This window comes from Chironomus tepperi, unplaced genomic scaffold (assembly GCF_022539635.2).
Source record: "Chironomus tepperi strain 1889 unplaced genomic scaffold, CSIRO-AGI_Ctep_v1 contig_478, whole genome shotgun sequence".
In the NCBI taxonomy this organism is placed as follows: domain Eukaryota; kingdom Metazoa; phylum Arthropoda; class Insecta; order Diptera; family Chironomidae; genus Chironomus; species Chironomus tepperi.
The window spans coordinates 6,885-26,956 of NW_027226600.1; the positions used below are offsets into that span (position 1 = coordinate 6,885).

A 20,072-nucleotide genomic window follows, 5' to 3' on the forward strand; every position below is an offset into this window, starting at 1 on the left:
GGGGTATGAAATTATTGGGCTGGATTATTTATTCTACTGGGCTATGCGGATGGGTAGACAATTTGTAATAATCTCCCTTAATTGCCTTTGGTACCTAATCTTGGTAATTCTGTTGTTTAGCTACAGGAAATAATAAGAATTTCACAGGAAAACCAAAAATTCTAAATTTCCAACAAAAACTCAAACTCAAAAGTTCTACATATCCCCAAAATTTACAGCAAGTCCCCTTAAAAAAAGCACTTCATTCACCCATTCTCCTTAGTACTAATGACCCGATTACCAGCAATGCTATACTGTACGTGTATAGTCAAGCACGTGTGCGTGTGTATGTGCAAATATCGATAATAATAAAGGAAGCTATAGAAATAATAGCAATTTTTCATGTCCATCATTACTGTTGGCACTTAACATTAGAGCCTGAAAATGTATGTAAAAGGTAATTTAATGGTGTGAGTGAACGAACATAACATTAATAACACAGCAGATCACTTGGTGCTTATGATGTTGACATTTTTTTTTTGCTCCTTCCTACCATGAGTTTTATTTGCTTTAGATTATGAAGCAGTAAGAAGAAAGTCTATAGAAGGAAGGTAAAATTGGTCAAAATCGTTGTATTTATCCGTGCTAAAATATATTCTCGCCTATTTATAAAGAATAATAATATATTAGATATAATTTCGTAGCAGATCCACAGTTGGTAATAAACTGATAAAACTTTCAATGAAATGATTTAATAACGACTATATTTCTATGCCTTTTATCTCAATCGATTCTATTTTATTTCACATTTATATGAAATAATATGGCAGCATTTTATCAATAATAATTTCATCTATATTGAAAATTATTTTCCTATAACTGACAAACACCGCACCATAATATAACTGTGCTGCGTTAATAGATGAGTGTGTGTATATATATGTGTGGTGGAATAGACACAAAGATAATTCGTAATGTAGATAAATATTTTTGCTTTCCTTTCTCTATCTCGTTCAACATAAATAAACAAAATGCAAGACGAGCGAATGTAAGCGTAATGGGGGAGGGGGAATAGATAATAAGTACAAAAAATTTCATGCGAAAATTGAGCTTTCAAATTTTATGGTATATTAATGTTTGAGCTACAATTATGGAGAGTTTTTGTTGGAAAAAATTTAACGAGCTTTTTACAGACAGCCTTTAAGAATTGTAATTTGAAGCTTTTATTGAAGTATTTTTCAGTGATTGTGACTAGGAGGTTGCAAGGGGTGTATTCAAAGGGGATGGGGGAGGTTGGATGCCCAAGCTACTAGGGGTGTATTTACAGGAGAGGCACGAGGTGGTTGACGTTTGATGATCAAGCTATCATGGTGGGATCAAACCTCACCCACTTTCCTCTTTGCTGAACACGCTCAATGCCATTATGGCCTTAGCATCCAGCTTCAACCCCATCCTCTGCTTTTTTGAAGAAATTATTCAATTTTCTGGGGTGTTTTGTATTAAAAATACTAAAAGTCCCCCTAAATTTTTGTAAATAACTCACTGCTTCTTACATCAACATCTCAAGCACCGTTTATATGCTTATGTCATTTTACATGAATTCCACAGAATCTTTTTATTGAATGTTTTATTTTAAAGGTCTGTAAAGTGGTTGAACTATATTAATCCCCTCCAGTATGGAGACAATATTAAATTAATTACCATAAATACTTCATTATCAAAAGAATTGACACCAGGCACTTGAATCTTCAAGCAGATTTTGATATTTGAAATAACTTCCAAGCTCCCAAAACTACTCAACATCATGATTATATCCCTGGATCTCCAATACACTGAATAAAATATAATTTATCCATTGATTAAACTACAAAATCCACTCAAACATGCTGTTCAAGAGAAATTTCTCATCAATTCACAGATGTGCAACCTCTTAAGGTTCTTTGCATATTCAACCACTGTTATCTCTCTCTCAATATTTCATTCATCCAGAGTTAAATTCCAACAAGCTCTCGACTTTTGTAGTCATTGAAATTAATTGCCATTAAAATTGAATTCGATTGATGCTTGAGATTAAATATTTTTTTGCAATCCAATTGAAATTGTATGATGATGGACAGAGACATCAGCAACTCAATTAATTGATATGTGAGCTCATCGCTTGGACATTTGAATGAACTCACTCGTAATCGTTAAATCAATAAAATAAAATCAAGCGATGAATAGACAGACAGCTAAATCATTTTGAACCAGCATGAAAAATTTCTCATCGAATTTTGTGTGTGCTTTTTTCCTTAAAATTGAAATTTTATATGCATGCTTTATTATTATTATGTGAATAGAGAGTGGAGTGAAATGGAAAGAATAGCAAGGAATGTAAGGTTTCAATAGAGCTTATAAGCTTTTCTTTACTCACCCTCTCTATCATCATGTTCAACTCACAAAAAATACACAACCAATAAAGCTTTCTCTTCTCTCTTTTATATCGAGCGTCTTTAGCACATTATGCTGGAGCTGTTTTGCTAATGCTTCACCATGTTGTAGTTTTATTCCATTTTGATCTTTTTTCTTTCTTTCATTGTATCTGCTTCTCACACTCCCTCCGCATTGCTATCCATGAAAATTGATTGCTTCTCTTCTTGCTCAGTGTTGAAATAGTTGAAATGGAAATGCTTTAAAGTTGGTGGAGGGAAGGGCGCATTTTTTTGGGATTTTTGGTTGGCTTTTTGGGATGATTTTGTAGATTTTTATTGCTATATTGCCAAGTAGTAGTATTTTCCAGACGTGTTTGTACCACGGCATGCCTTTAGGGTAAACCATGTATTGGCCATGGCCGAATCCACACATGGCATATGTCCTTCAACGTTATCAATACTCAGTTTGAACAACACATCTTTATTGCGATGAATTGACCTTTTACCGAGTCAAAAACGTGACATTTCATGACAAATATTTGATTAAAGCTAGACTCATGGTCAATCAATCGCAAACTGTTCCAATTTTAATTTTATTGCTTTTCAACCAACATAAAAATCAAATAAATTCAATTCACCGCCCAAGTTCCTCAAATATCAATTATTCACACAGTAAATGTTCCTTTTTTCCAGCCAACAAAAATGATCAAATTAATTTGCTCATTTTACATAAAAACAAAATCCACAAAAAAAGAGAGCAAGAAGAAAGGAAAACCGTTTATACAGATGTGCAGCAATACTCCCTTAACTTTATCGATCTATCTATACTCGCACTTCTTTCAATGTAGATTTTCTCTATATTTATGACGGTATATATAAGCGTATTTATTTATATAGCAACCTGCACAAATGTGAGATAAATCTTTTGGGAGTGATTTAAATTTTTATTGAGCAATGCGATTTACGTTCAATTGCGTGTGATTTAGGTCGACGAGACGGGAAATTGATGTGAATACATGTGAAGTGAAAGACACAAAAGTTAGTAAAAGTTTGTTTTTTTTATGCACACGAGGGAAAAAGTTTTTTTTTTTTCATTCTCAGCTTTTGTTTTACTTTTTACATCCCCATGAAATGAAAATGAGACAGCATCAACCACGTTAGATGCTGGAAAAAAGTATAAAATGTAAAAAAATATATCTGGTGAGGTAAAGAAACTTTTTATACGAACTAGAAAATTGTAAAACTTAATCTAGTTGATTGATTAGTTGACCTGATGTACATTAACATCAGTAGTTCAACTGGAAGTAACTTTCTTTTGCTGTTCATTCAATATTTATTACCATTTTATCTTTGGTAATTTTTCAGATTTCATTCTAGTGAATAAAATGTAATGAATGATGGATGGACGGTCTTATTGTTTGGATGATCCTGAATCTTTAATACCGATCGATAGTTCTTTGATCAAAGATGTGCTTTAGTAGCTTATCTGAGAGGCACTAACTTACTTACTTCGCTGGCCATTCAGACTAAAACTGACTCTATCATTGGATTCCGCTTGTCAATTTCCAATACCAAATGCAATACTGTCTCTGTCAACAGCTTTCTTCCATGGATTTTTCGGTCGTCCTCATTCTGCCGTCTACAAAGTCAGACTTGAAGTCCTCAAGTCAAGTGTCTCAAGCCAACGGCACCTAAGCTATCTAAATTCAAAATCCGACTCAGTCTGAGGACACTGTTTTCCATCATTTTCACACAGTATACCTTTCGGGATAGAATTATGGATTAAATTTCCATAAGCAAATTTGAAAATTTGCATAAATGGAATTAAACATTTACATCCAATTCTTTGCAGCTTTTTTGTACAAGCTGATTTCGGAAATGGTCGGTTGTACACATCACCTTCCTTGCCTGTTTGTTGGACTCTCATCGTTCAGACGAGGTGCTTTGGAAAGGCTTTTACTCTAAACTTTGATGTCCTTATACCGATCTTGATCTCAAAATACAAATAACTCGGTCACTAGCGATCTATTTAGCAATATCAGAGGATACCATGAGAAGGTGTACACTTGACATTTGGTCAGTTTCAGAATCAGACTTTGACATCCTCAATTCCCCTTCCAATTCGATGGGGGGTCCAGTTGTATGCTTACACTCGGTTGGATATCTTGTTGTAAATTTTTCTCCGTCAAACAAAATTCTTCGAAAAAAACTTTTTAATTCCTGAAGTTTGTAATGAAAATTTGCAGATGAATAATTCAGATTATATTGAAATGAGTAATGAGATTTTGGATTTTTATGAGACTTTACTTAATTGTTTAATGACAATGACATTTATTGTGATGTTTTTCTGATTCTTGAGGGAAATAAAACTTTATGTTGTGAGCTTTTTTGAAAAATATCACAGAAAAGATGCTAAATAGTTTGATTTGACTTCTTTATGTTACGTAAACAGCAATGTTGATGACACTTAAGCACAAAATTTCTAAACAACATCATCTCATCCACATCACATACAATTTAAATCCAGTCAACTTCCCTCCCCATCTCTGTTCAATTCTATTTATCCACTATGTAAAGTTTTGCAATTTATGTCACTCAAAAACAAGTCTTGATCCTTATTAGCGTAGAGAAAAAAACTTTTCTTCATCCACCCTTTTTTCTAGAACTTTAAAAGATTACAAGCTGGAAACAAAATAACAATTTGTTATGAAATTTTTTAATTTAAATTAGTTTAAAATCTAGGAAAAGTATTAACTTCAAAATAAAGTTTCATCTCATAAAAATTAATTTAAGTCTCCAGATAGATTCCCCGCCGTTTAATGTTGTATAGAATGAGTTTTTGTGTTTGAGAATATTCATAACTTTTAAAAGAATCGTGCTGCTGTATAATGAGACTTTTGCTATGCATTTGCTACTTTGTTGCAATTGTAGAAGTATTTATTGATGCAAATAACAGAGCATGATAAAGTGATAAAATTTATTTTTTTGTGTTGGAACTTAAATAAAGAGTTTTGTGATTAGTTGAAGAATTATAATGAAAATTCTCAAAGAGATTGTCTCGGATTTTAATGAAAACTAATGAAATTAATTAATTTAAATTTTAAGATTGTTTAAAAGTTTGGGATTTTAATTTGCTTGTGAATTTTATTTTCAATTTAGAGCTTTAAGTTGAATTGCATTCTAAATATCCGAGCAGCACAAGTTGGATAATTGATTTAAAATTTGAATTGGATCCGGAATTTGAACAGAATCTGGAATCATGACAGAATCACATCAGCATTTGATATAAATCCGGCATAATGTAAGATTCACGCCGACTTGAGGCCGGATTTTCGATCTATTAACGTTCTAGGGCTGTTCCAGATGGGGTTGAGTCGAATTGAGTCAAATTTTGCACACAAAATCCTAATCGACTTCGAGTTCTGTTTCGAGTTCATCTAAAAGAATCAGCAAATTGATGTAAAGCAAAGAAATCACCAATTTAACAACAATCCCCTCTTCATGGCCACTTTTCCATCACTGTTCAATTTTTTCAATAATATTCAACATGTAATACTCAAATTTATTGAGTACAATTCAATCAAATTCAATATTCACTTTATAAAACAAACCATGTATGAAAATCTAAAGACACAAAAAAAAATCATATTTTTCTCAAGAACTTTCAAATAACGATCAAAAAGGATTTTATAAAATGAACTCAATAGAGCATGAAAATATTTCAATAAAAAATTGAGTTCTTTACAAAAATTTTGATGGAATAAAATTCATGTTATTGGCATTACAATTCAAATAATTCTCCTTAAGTGCTTCCACTCACTTACGTATGTAGTATATATGTGAAATAATAAGAAAGAGGACTTAGAGTGAGAAATTTCGTGAAAGAATGTGCAGTGAGAAATCTAATTGAATCTTCCTCTTGTGCTTTTTTTATTTGATTATTGTCTCCGAGTAGCAAAAATAGATGGGAAAATGTGTTGAAATGGTTAAAAATAATCAGGAATTGAATCAGACTTTTGTGTGATGATGAATACATGAATTTTTTGAAATAAATCATTATTAGCACCTATTTTGGAACTTGATGGGACTTATTAAAAGCGTGGCTCATTAAATAGTGAGTATAACTAACAAATTATTCCTTTTTATATACTTACAACTCTATAGTTCTGTAAAATAAAAATGAAAGCATCATAAAGCGACTCTGAAAGGCCGAAATAGACATTTTATACTATAAATGAGCACATTGGGATGTATTAAGCCTGATTTGACTTTTGTTATCTTAAATACTGCCTTAAACACTCATTCTAATGAATAAACCTTAACAGACAATGAGCATACTCACTTACTTACTTACTTACATCGCTGGTCGTACAAATCAGTTGTGATCCATGATCTCCGTATGAGCATACTCACTTAAATGACCGAGTCTGTTCGGGAAAGTGACTGTCACCAGCTGAGACAATCCTTTGTACACTTTAATAAGTAAATTGAAAAAAACGTGGCCAAAGACTTTAAAAATCCAAAAATAACCTCATGCATCACCCACCAATACCCTTCAGGTTAAAGTTTTCTCATAGTCATACACGTATCCATGAGATATTCTCCATCCAAATCCAACACAAAGATTCCATCCTTCTGTTCTGTGTTGCTATGTTGATGATGACGAGCTCAAAAAAAGAAGAAAAATTCATCCACATCGTAGTCATGTCAATAGAAAAGAGATAAAGAAGAGAAAATACTTTAAAAGTTCAAGTAAATACACAAGCTCCAATTTTTCATCAAGCTTCCTTTCCGTTCCTGCTTTATTTTTTTTTTTGCTGTCTGTGTCTTTTACCATGCGATGCTGATAAATTCATTGAATGGGGGATTATTGTATTACAAACGCTATTGCCAATCCATTTATTTTGCCATTTTATTCAATTATAGCATGTTATTTCACATTACTTGCTTCCTTTCCTGCTTCATTCTCTTTGTATTCAACATTTTTTTTTTTATATTTTCTTCATTCCTGTTGTTTTTCATTTTAATTCCTTCCTGATATTCACGATAAATATTCTCATTCAATATTTTTTTATAAAGTAAATTATTTCAATACCTTAAGCTATAGCCAAACAAGCACGAGAGAGATGAACTCTGTGCGCATTAAGAGTTCACAAAAAAAAGTTCTTTTTATAAACTCAATGAAGCGTAATTTGATGAGCTCAAAGTTGAAACAGTTGAAAATTTATGGAGCAAGATGTGAGATAAAAATAAATTTTTTGAAGCTATAGCTTGAAAGTCTGAAAAGCGCATTTACTGTGGTATGATTGTTTATTATTGCGATATTTTCTCATTTTTGATATTTCTCTTTGATGTTTCGTTTCTTTGAGAAGATCCGACAAGTTAACTGTATTATGTTACATTACATGGATAGATGGAGGAGTCCTTAAACGAGGGAATCTGTACCACGTGCTTTGGATTTCCGCATTTCAATTCGAATCTTGATATTTTTAGAATATTGAGCATTCCGTTAATTAATTAGCTAAATATCACAAATTTCTTGGAAGTTTTTGAAATCAATGTCAATTTAATAGAAAAATTCCACCTCGAGTACCGCAAATCCTGTCTCAATTGAAGCTTAATTGGATGAAATTCTTATAATTACTCACATTTTCATGAATTTTTTTCCAAGTGATGTTCTTGGAAATATTTAATTGCTCAATTTTTTGCGACTCAAAATGTGACTAGTTTTCTTCTAAGAAATAAGGTGCGCGAAGTTCGTTTAGTGTCACATGAACTTTTTCAATTTTTTCTCATACGAAGGCTTAAAGTGAATCAACTATTTTATGTATTTGAATTTAGTTTCAATAAGGTTTAAAATTACCTAAAAGTAACCAGCTAACTGTTCTGCTTATATGAATTAATTAATTTTTCTAAGTGATTACAACAACAAATTGCGAAATTCGTTTAGTGTCACTGTAGAAAATTTAAGATTTCAAGCTTCATACCTTATTAATTGAGCTTATTCTTTTATAATATTGTAAAATTAACGAGAATAAGTAAATATGGAAACTTTTTTCAATTTTCCACTGGGTTTTTCCTAATATTTTCCTACTTTAAATTCTTCATACTTAGAATATTTTCAAAATGAGATTTTACTGTTATTTTGCACCAAATCATTAATAATTTGATTGATTTACATTCATTATTATCATTATTTTTAAAAGAATACCAAAAACCTGGGATAAAAATTGAATTTAAGGCAAAAATTTGAGAAAAATGTTTATTTGGTGAAAAATTTTCACCACTTTTTATTATTAGTCAGTATTTTTTGATGAAACTACAGATAATATAATAAATTCGAACAGCATAACTTATTAACCACATAATGCTTAATACAATGCAAAAAACTGCATGGTTCTATGATTAGTGCAAAGATGCAAATTTTGGCAGAAAAGTTGAGTCGTGGTGAAAATTTTTTATAGTGGAAAAAAGACTTACTTATTTACTGAAACCATGCTCCGAATTAGAGTCTAGATTATTAATAAAGGCTTTTTATGTGACTTTATTGCTTGAAAGCAGTAGAAGTACTAGTAAAATAGTACTAAAACACGTTTTTTTTATATTTGATTTTTACTATAAAAAATTTTCACCACGACTCAACTTTTCTGCCAAAATTTGCATCTTTGCACTAATCATAGAACCATGCAGTTTTTTGCTTTGTATTAAGCATTATGTGGTTAATAAGTTATGCTGTTCGAATTTATTATATTATCTGTAGTTTCATCAAAAAATACTGACTAATAATAAAAAGTGGTGAAAATTTTTCACCAAATAAACATTTTTCTCAAATTTTTGCCTTAAATTCAATTTTTATCCCAGGTTTTGGTATTCTTTTAAAAATAATGATAATAATGAATGTAAATCAATCAAATTATTAATGATTTGGTGCAAAATAACAGTAAAATCTCATTTTGAAAATATTCTAAGTATGAAGAATTTAAAGTAGGAAAATATTAGGAAAAACCCAGTGGAAAATTGAAAAAAGTTTCCGTATTTACTTATTCTCGTTAATTTTACAATATTATAAAGAATAAGCTCAATTAATAAGGTATGAAGCTTGAAATCTTAAATTTTCTACAGTGACACTAAACGAATTTCGCAATTTGTTGTTGTAATCACTTAGAAAAATTAATTAATTCATATAAGCAGAACAGTTAGCTGGTTACTTTTAGTTAATTTTAAACCTTATTGAAACTAAATTCAAATACATAAAATAGTTGATTCACTTTAAGCCTTCGTATGAGAAAAAATTGAAAAAGTTCATGTGACACTAAACGAACTTCGCGCACCTTACGAATGGAATGCTATTAAAAGATTAGGATTTAAGGATGAAGTTACATTGCTAAGCAATTCTATGAATTTTCTTCTGAGGAAATAACGATACAGGTCAAGGTAAATGTGATTATGACTGGATTCTAAGACGTAATTACAAGAAGAGATGTCTACTGGAGCTAAAATCGTCTTTTAAAGGTCCTCTCTTGGAAGGATAAAGCTTTATTAAGTCTTATCTAGACTTTCATGTAATTGTACACGTCTATGACTTTTAACAAAAGGCTCTAGAGGTACAATATTCGCCACAGAGCTTTAAATGCTCATCTAATGCTCTTTTATTAACATGAAGTAAAAATTGCATTTATGTGGCATCCATTTGGTCATATTGGGCATCGTTATGGCTAAATGTGGCATCTACATGAGAGAGCTTCCATTTGGCTGATGTTCATTGGCTGAGAAGGGTTCAGCCGATTCTGTGTTTTTCTTTATTTGCATGATTCGAACAATTGAAAGTAAGGCCCGATTAGCACAAGACGGTAAATCGATCCAAAGCCTCGCAACAGGTCGGTATGACTACGAATTAGTAACAGATTCGATTTATATCCGACAACTTGCCCGAACCATGCCGTTCTGATGTCAAATTTTAAATCGAGACTTTTCTAATACAATAGCTAACTAGTCACTTTATCTAAGGAACCGTTCACATTCAAAACGAATTTCAAGACCCCCCTCCCCCCTCGTTACAAAATGTGTAAAAATAAATTTTTGGTATGGCTGTTACAAAATCATAGACCCCCTAAAAAGCGAACGTAATAAGTGAACGGCTCCTAACTAATGAACTCTCTTGTATGTCTGCTAAAGTTGTCTCTATCGCTGGCTTCCATCTGCCAATTACCGATACTAAATGCAATGCTTCTCTCCATGAGTTCAGTCAATACATAACACCTTAACAACACCGTTCATAAAAGAATTGCTAAGAAACTTTTTGACAAAATAAATTAGATTGCAATATAATTATATCAAATGGATTTATGCTTCCTCTCGAAAGAAACAAGAAGAAAAAGCAAAATTGCTGAGCATTTCTGCAAATTTTATATCTTGTTAAAATTGAGGAAAAGGAAGAGTTTTTTTGTATAAGTTGTAAGAAAAAGAAAGAGAATTTGGGAGAAATAATAAAAAGCAGAAGAACAAAGTAAAGAAAAAACTTTTCTATTTAGCTTGCAGTATAATATAATAGAAGATAGCAGCCAGCTGTAGGGAGGGCAAAAAATAAAATGAAACAGAAAGAAATGTTTGTGTAAAAAAAAAGCAAAATTATTTATTGAATACAAATTCATCCAATTTTACCTTGAGGATATTCCGTAGCTATAGAGTTCAGTAGAGCATCAAGACAAAGTTTCTCTTATTCTTGGAAAAAAAAAATAAAAATTGTGTTGATTTTAAGTTTATTTTCTTATTTTTTTCGATTTCTTTTTGGAATCTAGAAAACACTAAAAAATACAGAAAAAAAGAGCAATGAAAACCATTATTAATAATTTATCTCCCATAAAAATTCATGAGAAATTTTCGGTGAATAATTTATTGTATTTTTATTGTTTGCAATTTCAAAATCTCTCCCGAAAGCATATGGAACTACATGAGTAAAATCTGTATTTATAGGCGAAATTCGAGCAAATTTTTTTTATATTTCACTTCCCCAGTGGATGTTGATGAAGAAAAAGAATTGCTCATGGAATGACAATTATTGTTGTTTTCGTAAAAAAAAGTTACTGAATTATTTATAGCAGACAATGACTTTTGAATGTTTTTTGAAATTAAAACGTAAGAAGCGAATGTCCTCAAACGGTTGTTGGGGATTTGTAAAATAAATTATTTCTTAGTATTTGTTATTTGATGAGGCACTTTGTAGTTTGAGCTAAATAGCTTTAAGAAAAGTTTTTATTAAAGATGGGGAAATTGCAGAGCTAATCGGAAAAAAGGGATTTTGAATTGCTTAATAAGGATTCGTTTACAAAGGATGTGTTCTGTGAGTGAAGTAATCGGGAAGCCACTTTACTCAATTTTGGTTTTGCAAATTTAAATTCCGTTAAATCGAATATTACTATTTCCAAATATATGATTTTTTTCAGACGACGAAGATTTGTCGTGATGACGGTTTTGTCCAATGGACGGTTTGCTATCCCCAACTCTGCACCCTGCATGAGAATATATCTATAATGCAATGTGCCTAGCCACAATTTGTGTGTTGATTTTTCATATATCTAAATTTAATTGATTGTGACATAAAATTTCATAAATGACTTTAAAGTTTTTAAAATTTAATTAAAAAATTTTACATCAACCTGAAGACCTCAAAAATTAAATCCCAAAAGTACATTTGAATTCAACATTCAATAATCTTTTCCCCACCAGCATAAATCCTTTTTCATGCAGTTTAAAATAAATTTTATTCAAAAAAAGAACGAAATGAAATGCTAAATTTTCTCCGAAAATCAATTTCATGCCTAGCATCAAATTTATTTAACAAAAAACTCATTTTTCCCAGTAATCCAATCAATTTTGTCAAAAATAGAAGGCACTGACTGTGATTCCCGAATTCACTTTAACTTATTTTTTCGTCAAATTTCCACCATTTATTTGTTCTCATTCTTGTTATTTTTTTCTGATATTTTCTCATCACTCCACCATCCATAATCAAATGTCGAGGAAAGAGGAAAGAAAAAGAGCGAAAAAGCAATAAAATGTATAGAAGGAAAAACACATTCATATAACAAATTGCGAAATGAGAAGCAAAGAATAAAAACATATCACATAACATTCCTTATAAGCGATACAATAATATATAAGTCTGAAAATGAAAATAAATGAATATGAATGGCGCAATTGTTAAATAAAGATTGAGAATCAAAGCAGCAACAGAAGAAAAATTATTTTTTTTTTTTTTTGCTACAATGTGAGACGAGAAATTGGAAATTGAAAAAAAGCACCACAAATGAGAGGCGAACAAAAAAAATTGTATGCATTGAGAATGAGATGAGAAAGGCTTTGAAAAAGCTGCCTTTGAACGAAATAAATTGTATTTCTTTAAGCATTCAACTTCATTAAATTTTGCGTTCTCTTCATAACGTTTTTCTCGTTATTATGTGTATGTATACTTAATGTACAGAAATTTATGCGCAAAAAAGGGAGAATGAAACCGCTATAAAATACAACAAAAATTTTGCTCAGCTTGAAACTTAGCTAAATGGTGAGGGGGTGGTCTTAAACTTCTCAGCCATTTTGGGAATAATAAATTTTCAATTATTTTGTAGCTCTTTGTGTAGTTTCTTTTTTGTTTTCTTTTAGTTCTTTCTATTGCCAAAAGATTTTCATTTGGAGATTTAAATGATGCAAATTTAGAGTAATTCTCTTGCAAATTTTATGCTTTGTTTTAAGCAGAAATTCCTATTCCCTGAAAAAAATAGATTGAAGTATTCTTGATTGGTTGCTGCTTAGTCGGAGAATTCTTGACCTCTCGATGGAATTCCTGACGAATTCAGTTAGATGCTCGGGAATTTCATACATTCCAAATACATTCTATAATAGGAGAGAGTCAATCTGTGTGCCGCGTCACAGTAAAACTTCAAATCTAGTGATGTCATAATGAGTTTTTTAGGGAAAGATTTACAACAGTGATATGCAACCTTTTATTTCTCATAGCACACCTTAGAGCAGAAGTGGGCAATCTCTGTATATTTTTGAAAATTTCATAAACTGTATAACTTATGCAGTTTAGATTGGGACATACTTAAAAAGTGTGCTGCGAAAAATAAAAGATTTTTTCATCACTGCCTCAGAGGAAAGCTTCAATCAGAAGCACGCACTAGGGGTGTCAATTATTTGTGTTTTCAGGATTTGTACAAATCCCAAATACCCAAGTACAAGTACTTGGGTGCAAAACCCAAGTATTTGGGGTACCCTAAATCCTTACAAAATACCCCAAATCCCAAATACTTGGGATTTGTAAACGACACCCCTAGCACACACGGCATAAAGTTCATGGAATATTCAAAAAGAAAAAATCGGAAACACACTAATATGCCCACAGAATGCCGCTACGTATCTAAATACTCAGTCAATACAATGAACTAGAGCGCCGTTCACTTATTACCCAACGCTTAACAAAATCATGACCCCTTACCTCCCCTCTACTCCTTAAGAGCGTTACGTAATAAGTGAACGACGCGTACAGAAGATCTTGATGCTCAATTAGCATAATGTTGAGCAGATTAATAATTTAAATCTCCTGTTGTGCGGTGACACCACAAAAAAGTTATCCAACAATTTTCCACAAATTTATAAGATGCTGATAAATTTAGTAGATTAGACTTACTTGGCATATACTTGGCATTTGCAACCTACTACATGCACATGTATCTACGCCCTTGTTATTTGCCTACCGCAACAAAGAGACATGACATTTAGAAAGAATTTTTTAAAATATTTAGGATTCCTCTTCATTCTTATTAGATATATCCTTGCCTGCAACAAAACCACTCTCCCCATACCCACATGGAAGTCAAATTTATACGGTTGAGATTTCATTTATACAAAAAAAAAGGCAGGAAAAAATGAAATTTGTCATAAAAATATATCGCGTTATAAAATGAGAAAATTTACTTTTTCTACATTTTTATCTGTTCGTTTCCTTTTAAAGCTTTATAGCCAAAGCTTCTCTTTTTGCCTTCTTATTACCTATTTAGACGCTTTTAGAGATGAGACTATCGTCAATAAATTACTTAGCAGAAGCTGAAATGACAGCTGTAATCAACTTAATTATTTCAAATTTGTTCTCATTGTGTACAGCGATTCAGAAACGAGAGCGGAAATGTTGCTATCAGTCTTGAATTAATGTCTGACAGTCATGAAATGATAAGAGTAGTCGAAACTTTCATTTTGGATAATCATTTTCAATTTGTAAGAGCAAATATGTTGTAGTGGAATGTTTGGGATGGAATGTTGATTGCGTGGATTAGATCTTGGTGGAAATTGAGTTAAGGAAAGCATTGCTGTATCTATAAATCTAGAAATACATTAGAGTAAAATATTAAAATTCATAGAAATTGAATTTTCGTATAGCACAGAACCATAATCCAGTGATGGACAACCTTGTTGGTTAGCCCGACTGAAACCGAACACGTTATGAGAATAATGGCATTTCCAAAATTTTTTGGGTCCACACACCCTAACAGACAATGAGTATATGCACTTTAATGAGCTTCATATACTCATAAACGAGTATACTCAATCTATATAGGCAAGCATGCTCAATTTTGTGAGTATACTCATAAGTATGCTCCTTGTATGTTCGGGACAAGTGTGCCGCAGCGCTCAGATCACCCACAACTGCCTCATCCACTCATATATTCCTTCCCATACATATTCTCACTATAATAAATTCATATAAAAATAAAATCTAATTTGTTACCCTTTGCACCATGCTATTCAAAAGCATTATTGAGTTAGTAAAGAATCCATGCAATTTCCACATCACAATACCAAGAATCTGTGTAATTTTAGAGCAACATTTTATTGTGCACTAGCTATGCTTCACAAAATCTCTTAACGTTGATAGACAAAAGAAAAATTTAATGCTATAAAATCTACAAATAAGACAAATGAAATTAGAGATTTATTGTGGTGGCTTCATGTTATTAAAAAAGTCAACAATTTACGTAGGTTTTTAAGCTTTTAAAGCATTCAGATACAAAAGGAAGGATTCAATAACAAATAAAATGAAATCTTTAACATTTTAAACATTCTCAATGCTTATAAATTATTTAGAGCTTGTGTTGGTAGCGATATTTTCGGACATCCATTTTGGGAAAATAATTGACATTTAGATAAATAAGAAGGATTATTTTTATTCTTGTGCTTGTCACTCTCAATTTGTCCTGACATATTGCTCGTAAAGAAGAAAAAAAAAAGTTTTTTTTTGTTCATTCAACCAATGACGACAGATTTTGCCATGGCTGTCGTAACCAAGCGATGATTATGTTTTTGGTCAATCAGAGTCAAAAAATGGACATACCCGAATAACACAAGTCGGTCAGTCAATCTAGAATCTGGTAGCTGAGGGGTGTGAGGCTGATTTGGCGACGGATTCGGTTTAAATTCAAAACGAAAACTGCGTGACTTCCATTTGAAGTAGGTTAAATCCAGAACCGAGACGAAGTCAAACTGGTTTGATTTTGGATTAAATTTAATTCCGGAATCAAAACCATGTTGGAGTCACGCTTGTCTGGTGTCAAATTCAATTTAAATACGGCACCAAGTCAAAGCCACACTGGTCTGTTCCCAAAATTGCTTTAAATCTGGCATCAAGTCGAAGTCATGCAGGTTTGGTACCAAATTCGGTTTAAATCTGACCCCAATTAAGAATAACGCAATTCGGATGACAAATTCAGTTTAAATTCTGTAACAAAATCGGAGTTACAACATCCCAGAGTTACACCGGCATGTTGCAAAATTTTTCGTATGATTAACCGACTTGTGCCACTCGGACCCAATGATCAAAGCTGACAAAGTTCTTTTTTATGAATACAATTTGTAAAATCTGTTCATGACCTACATTCATCAACTTTACAGCAATCTATTATCTCATGTAATTGCCAATTCACAAGGTGAAATTAAAAAAAGGAACAAAAAGAAAAAATAATTATTGTCTGAACATTTCACAGCATCGCTTCTTTTGAACAGCCTGAAAAGTTAAGCATTGAAAATTTATTATTTTTAGCATTGAATGAGCACGAAACGACGTCATTGGTTCTATTATGTCCTCGTGTTGAATGATGAATATAACGTTGACATCCATGAATATTTTCTACGGAGTTGATACACCTACACTATTAAGGTTCATTAACATTCTTAATTGACGTAAAAAAAATCATTTAAAATTCTAAATATAAAGTTTTTTGTACCTTTATTGACTATTTTTAGAAATTGCGCTAAAACCATCCTACACACCTTAAATTCCTTTATACAAATTTTTTCAGAATTATTCAACTTTTTATTCATCATTAAAGAGCTTCGTCCTTCTCGCTCGATTCTCATTTCACTGTGTACACAGAGAAAAAAAAAATGATAATTTGTTCTAATTATTTAGACAGAAAAATTCTTTTCCATTTGTCGTAGCGCTGTTCATTAGTGATTTTTTTTTTGTGTTCCCTGTTACTTCAGGGCTTGTAACTCATGGTGCATAATGTATACAGACAATCATGAAATTTATATGCAAATTGTTGTAATTTTTCACGTTTTTCTTTCATTCATCATTGTGGGAAAAAGAATTTTTCTCGTCCGAGATTCATTCTCATCTGTTCCACTGCAGGACAGAACCATAAGCATTTGCTTTGACATAAGTACACAGTGTGAGGTTTCACTTGACTTTTTTTTTGTGTCTCTTTTTTTTTCGTTTACATTTCTCCTTCGTTTAATTAATTAACTATCCCAAATGTGGTTTTTCTTTCAGTTTTTTTTTTTTTTTATCTGCGGACGTCACAAAGAAAAATGAAAGGAAAAGGAACGGAATGGCAAATAATCTGCTAAATGAGTTATTTGTACTGAATTTTGTGGATGTGTGTCTGTGCTTTTTTTATACACAACTTTTCTTTCCCATCTCATTGTGTTTGAATTATTCAAAGCTTGGGGTCCAATGAAGCTTTTTATTTCATTTCCTTTTACCTTATTGTTGGGGATTGTAATATGTCTATGTAAAATGTACACAATAATTTAACTGAATAAAACTTGTCCAACATGTGCTTAAAGGATTGTGGCGGTTTTGTTGATTTCATTTACGTTTTTGTGTAATTTCAACTTAACAGCGTGGATTTAAAGTCCTCAATTTGATTGGCTGAAGTCATTTATTTACTCAAAAATACTCAAAAATGTTCAAATTCTAGTCATTAAGTCATTTAATACAGATCAAAAAAAGGATTTCCATTTCTACAAAATATTCATTCATTTGACCTAGAATACAGATCGCATGAATAGTTAATTGAAAAGCGGACAAGATTTAATTTTATGCTTCAAATGTAGTTCAACAGAGTGAATTAATTATTTCATTAATCAACAAAACTAGCCATTAAGTGAGTTCCAGAATTGATAAACAAGTTTTATAATTGTTTTAAAATAAATAAAGAAGAAGTTTTAGTCATTCTGCTGGTTGCTATCTTGTATTTAACCTTCCCAGGTGATATAAATTAATTGAAGGCCGCAACTCAGCATTTAGGGGTCCGCCACGGAGCTTTTAAAGCTCTCTAAAAGCTCTTATTAAGACCAAATGGGAGTCGCCTCAATTTGACAGCCAAATGAATGCTACTTGGAAAATTCTCACACCAAAAATCCGAACAGTGACAGTAGTTTCTAACAGAAATTGAGCATTCTCACTCAAATGAGCATACTAATGAGTAGACTCAATCAACGACTCAATATATCACAATTTGGTGACGATACTCATAAGCATGCTTCCTTGTTTGCTCAGAAGTCATTTGCATCCTTCGTTATGCGCTTTTACTCTCATACCAAGCAGTGTTCATCCAACCAATTTATATTCTTCTTTCTTTTTCCATTGGGGTATACTTTGAATATTTTAAATTGTATCCCTTTTTTACTGTATTCATTCACTTCTCGGTTCTACGTAGATCAATGACTGCAGGTGATGTTAAGAAAGCTGCTTGAAAATAGAAGAAAAAGTAACAAAAAAAAGTGGAATGGGTGGGATAAGGATGATAGTAAATGAGACCATAAACCTTTTCAAGTTATTTTTCTTTTCCTGGTTTACTTCATTATATATTGAATTGCGACACAGAATGGAGGAGCAAATAAAACCCAAACATCCGAGCAAAATCAAATTAGTCAGCAACAATGAATGGAGGGGATAAAAAAAGGTGAAATTGAAGTGAAAATTGAGTTTTCGTTGAGTAACTGATATTGCTGATGTGCCTCAATTTCCAAAAAAATTAAAAACTTTCCTGTTTTGTGGACAGAAATACGATGAAGAATTTAACCACAAAATTGTTTTCATTTCACGAGCATTAAGTGCTCTTTTAGGTACGAAACTTCCTTCTCCACAAAAAAAAGCATTTCAACAACGTTCATGGACTTAAGGAAATGTTGGTTTAAAGGAATTTTCATGCTTTTGTTTTTATTATGAAACCGGATGTAATTGTTGATGTAAATGCAACCAACTAATTCTTCCGGATTTTTAACAACAACTCAAATACAAATTTTTGCAGTAAAAGGGGATGAGTGTGGTGGTTTGTGGGAACATTTTGTGGTCGTGTATGAAAAATTTAATGCGTTTTGTGTTTAATTTGTCTGTTTAGTCAAAATAGGTCAAATCTGGGGTTTTAAAGCTGACCTGGAAGGCGACGTCAAAATTGTTCAAAATTCACCTTCTGGTCAACTAGACTGTTGTCCTAGCCCAGAATTGACAAAATTCGGACGCATGTTAAAGTCATATCGACCTAGAACTGGATTTTCAGCCATTTATACTCCGTGTGCTTTTTGGGTAATGTATTCAGCCATTTTTGACGTCACTCTCATTTGACCTTCCTCGAAATTCTATTGCATTATCTTCATGACCTCTTCAGACAAACTTCTTCTCATTCAACTTCACCTCCCCAGAATCCCAGCATTATACAGTCCAAATTAAACTTTAACAAGCTTTAAACGAAGCAAAACTGCGCTTTATTCCCACAACTCACATCAATCTCTCCCGCATATATTTTAAAACCACCCCTCTCATCTCCAAATCTAAAACTGAAATACAATAACATAATTTTTAACAATGAATATAAAAATGGGGAAAAAGCAAGAGGAATTCTCAAAATGCTGAGTTGATTTCGAGTCCGGAAAGGTTTTTTTTGTGAGGCTCAGGAGCCCGGAACAATGCACAGAACTGTAAAATATTTAATGATGAAATGTTTAACGGTTCATTTTATAGCTCAACCATAGTCCATTTTATCCATCCCATTCATTTTCACCAGAGAATTATCCATAAAATTAATTGCTAAAATTCCAATCGTCTGTGAGAGATAGAATGGAGGCAAAAAATATATATTTTTTCAGCTCTTCCGCAACCGTTGAGCACTACATTTTGAGATGGGTTATAATTTTAAATTCTATATTTTGCATATATTTTGATATTTTTTTATATAAAAGTAAATGAAGAAGAAAGTTCGCTTTTTCTCCTCTGTTGCTGTAGAGATCAGATCCATTTATTGACGCACGAGTGGATATTGAAGAGTTGAATGTCTCAATGAATGAACCTTGTTTGTTATTTAACAATTCATTTTAACGCTAATGATTTAAATAATCACAAATTAATGA

General features: G+C 31.9%; 1 protein-coding gene across 1 annotated transcript in view; it reads left to right on the forward strand.

Annotated features, from left to right (window-relative positions):
• The first annotated feature begins 267 nt into the window (after positions 1–267).
• LOC139099562 (protein amalgam-like) overlaps positions 268–20,072 on the forward strand; it is a 34,141-nt gene continuing 14,336 nt past the window's right edge. Inside the window, exon 1 of the mRNA XM_070652057.1 lies at positions 268–295. Coding sequence (XP_070508158.1) covers positions 268–295 — 28 coding nt within the window. The remainder of the gene's footprint in view (positions 296–20,072) is intronic.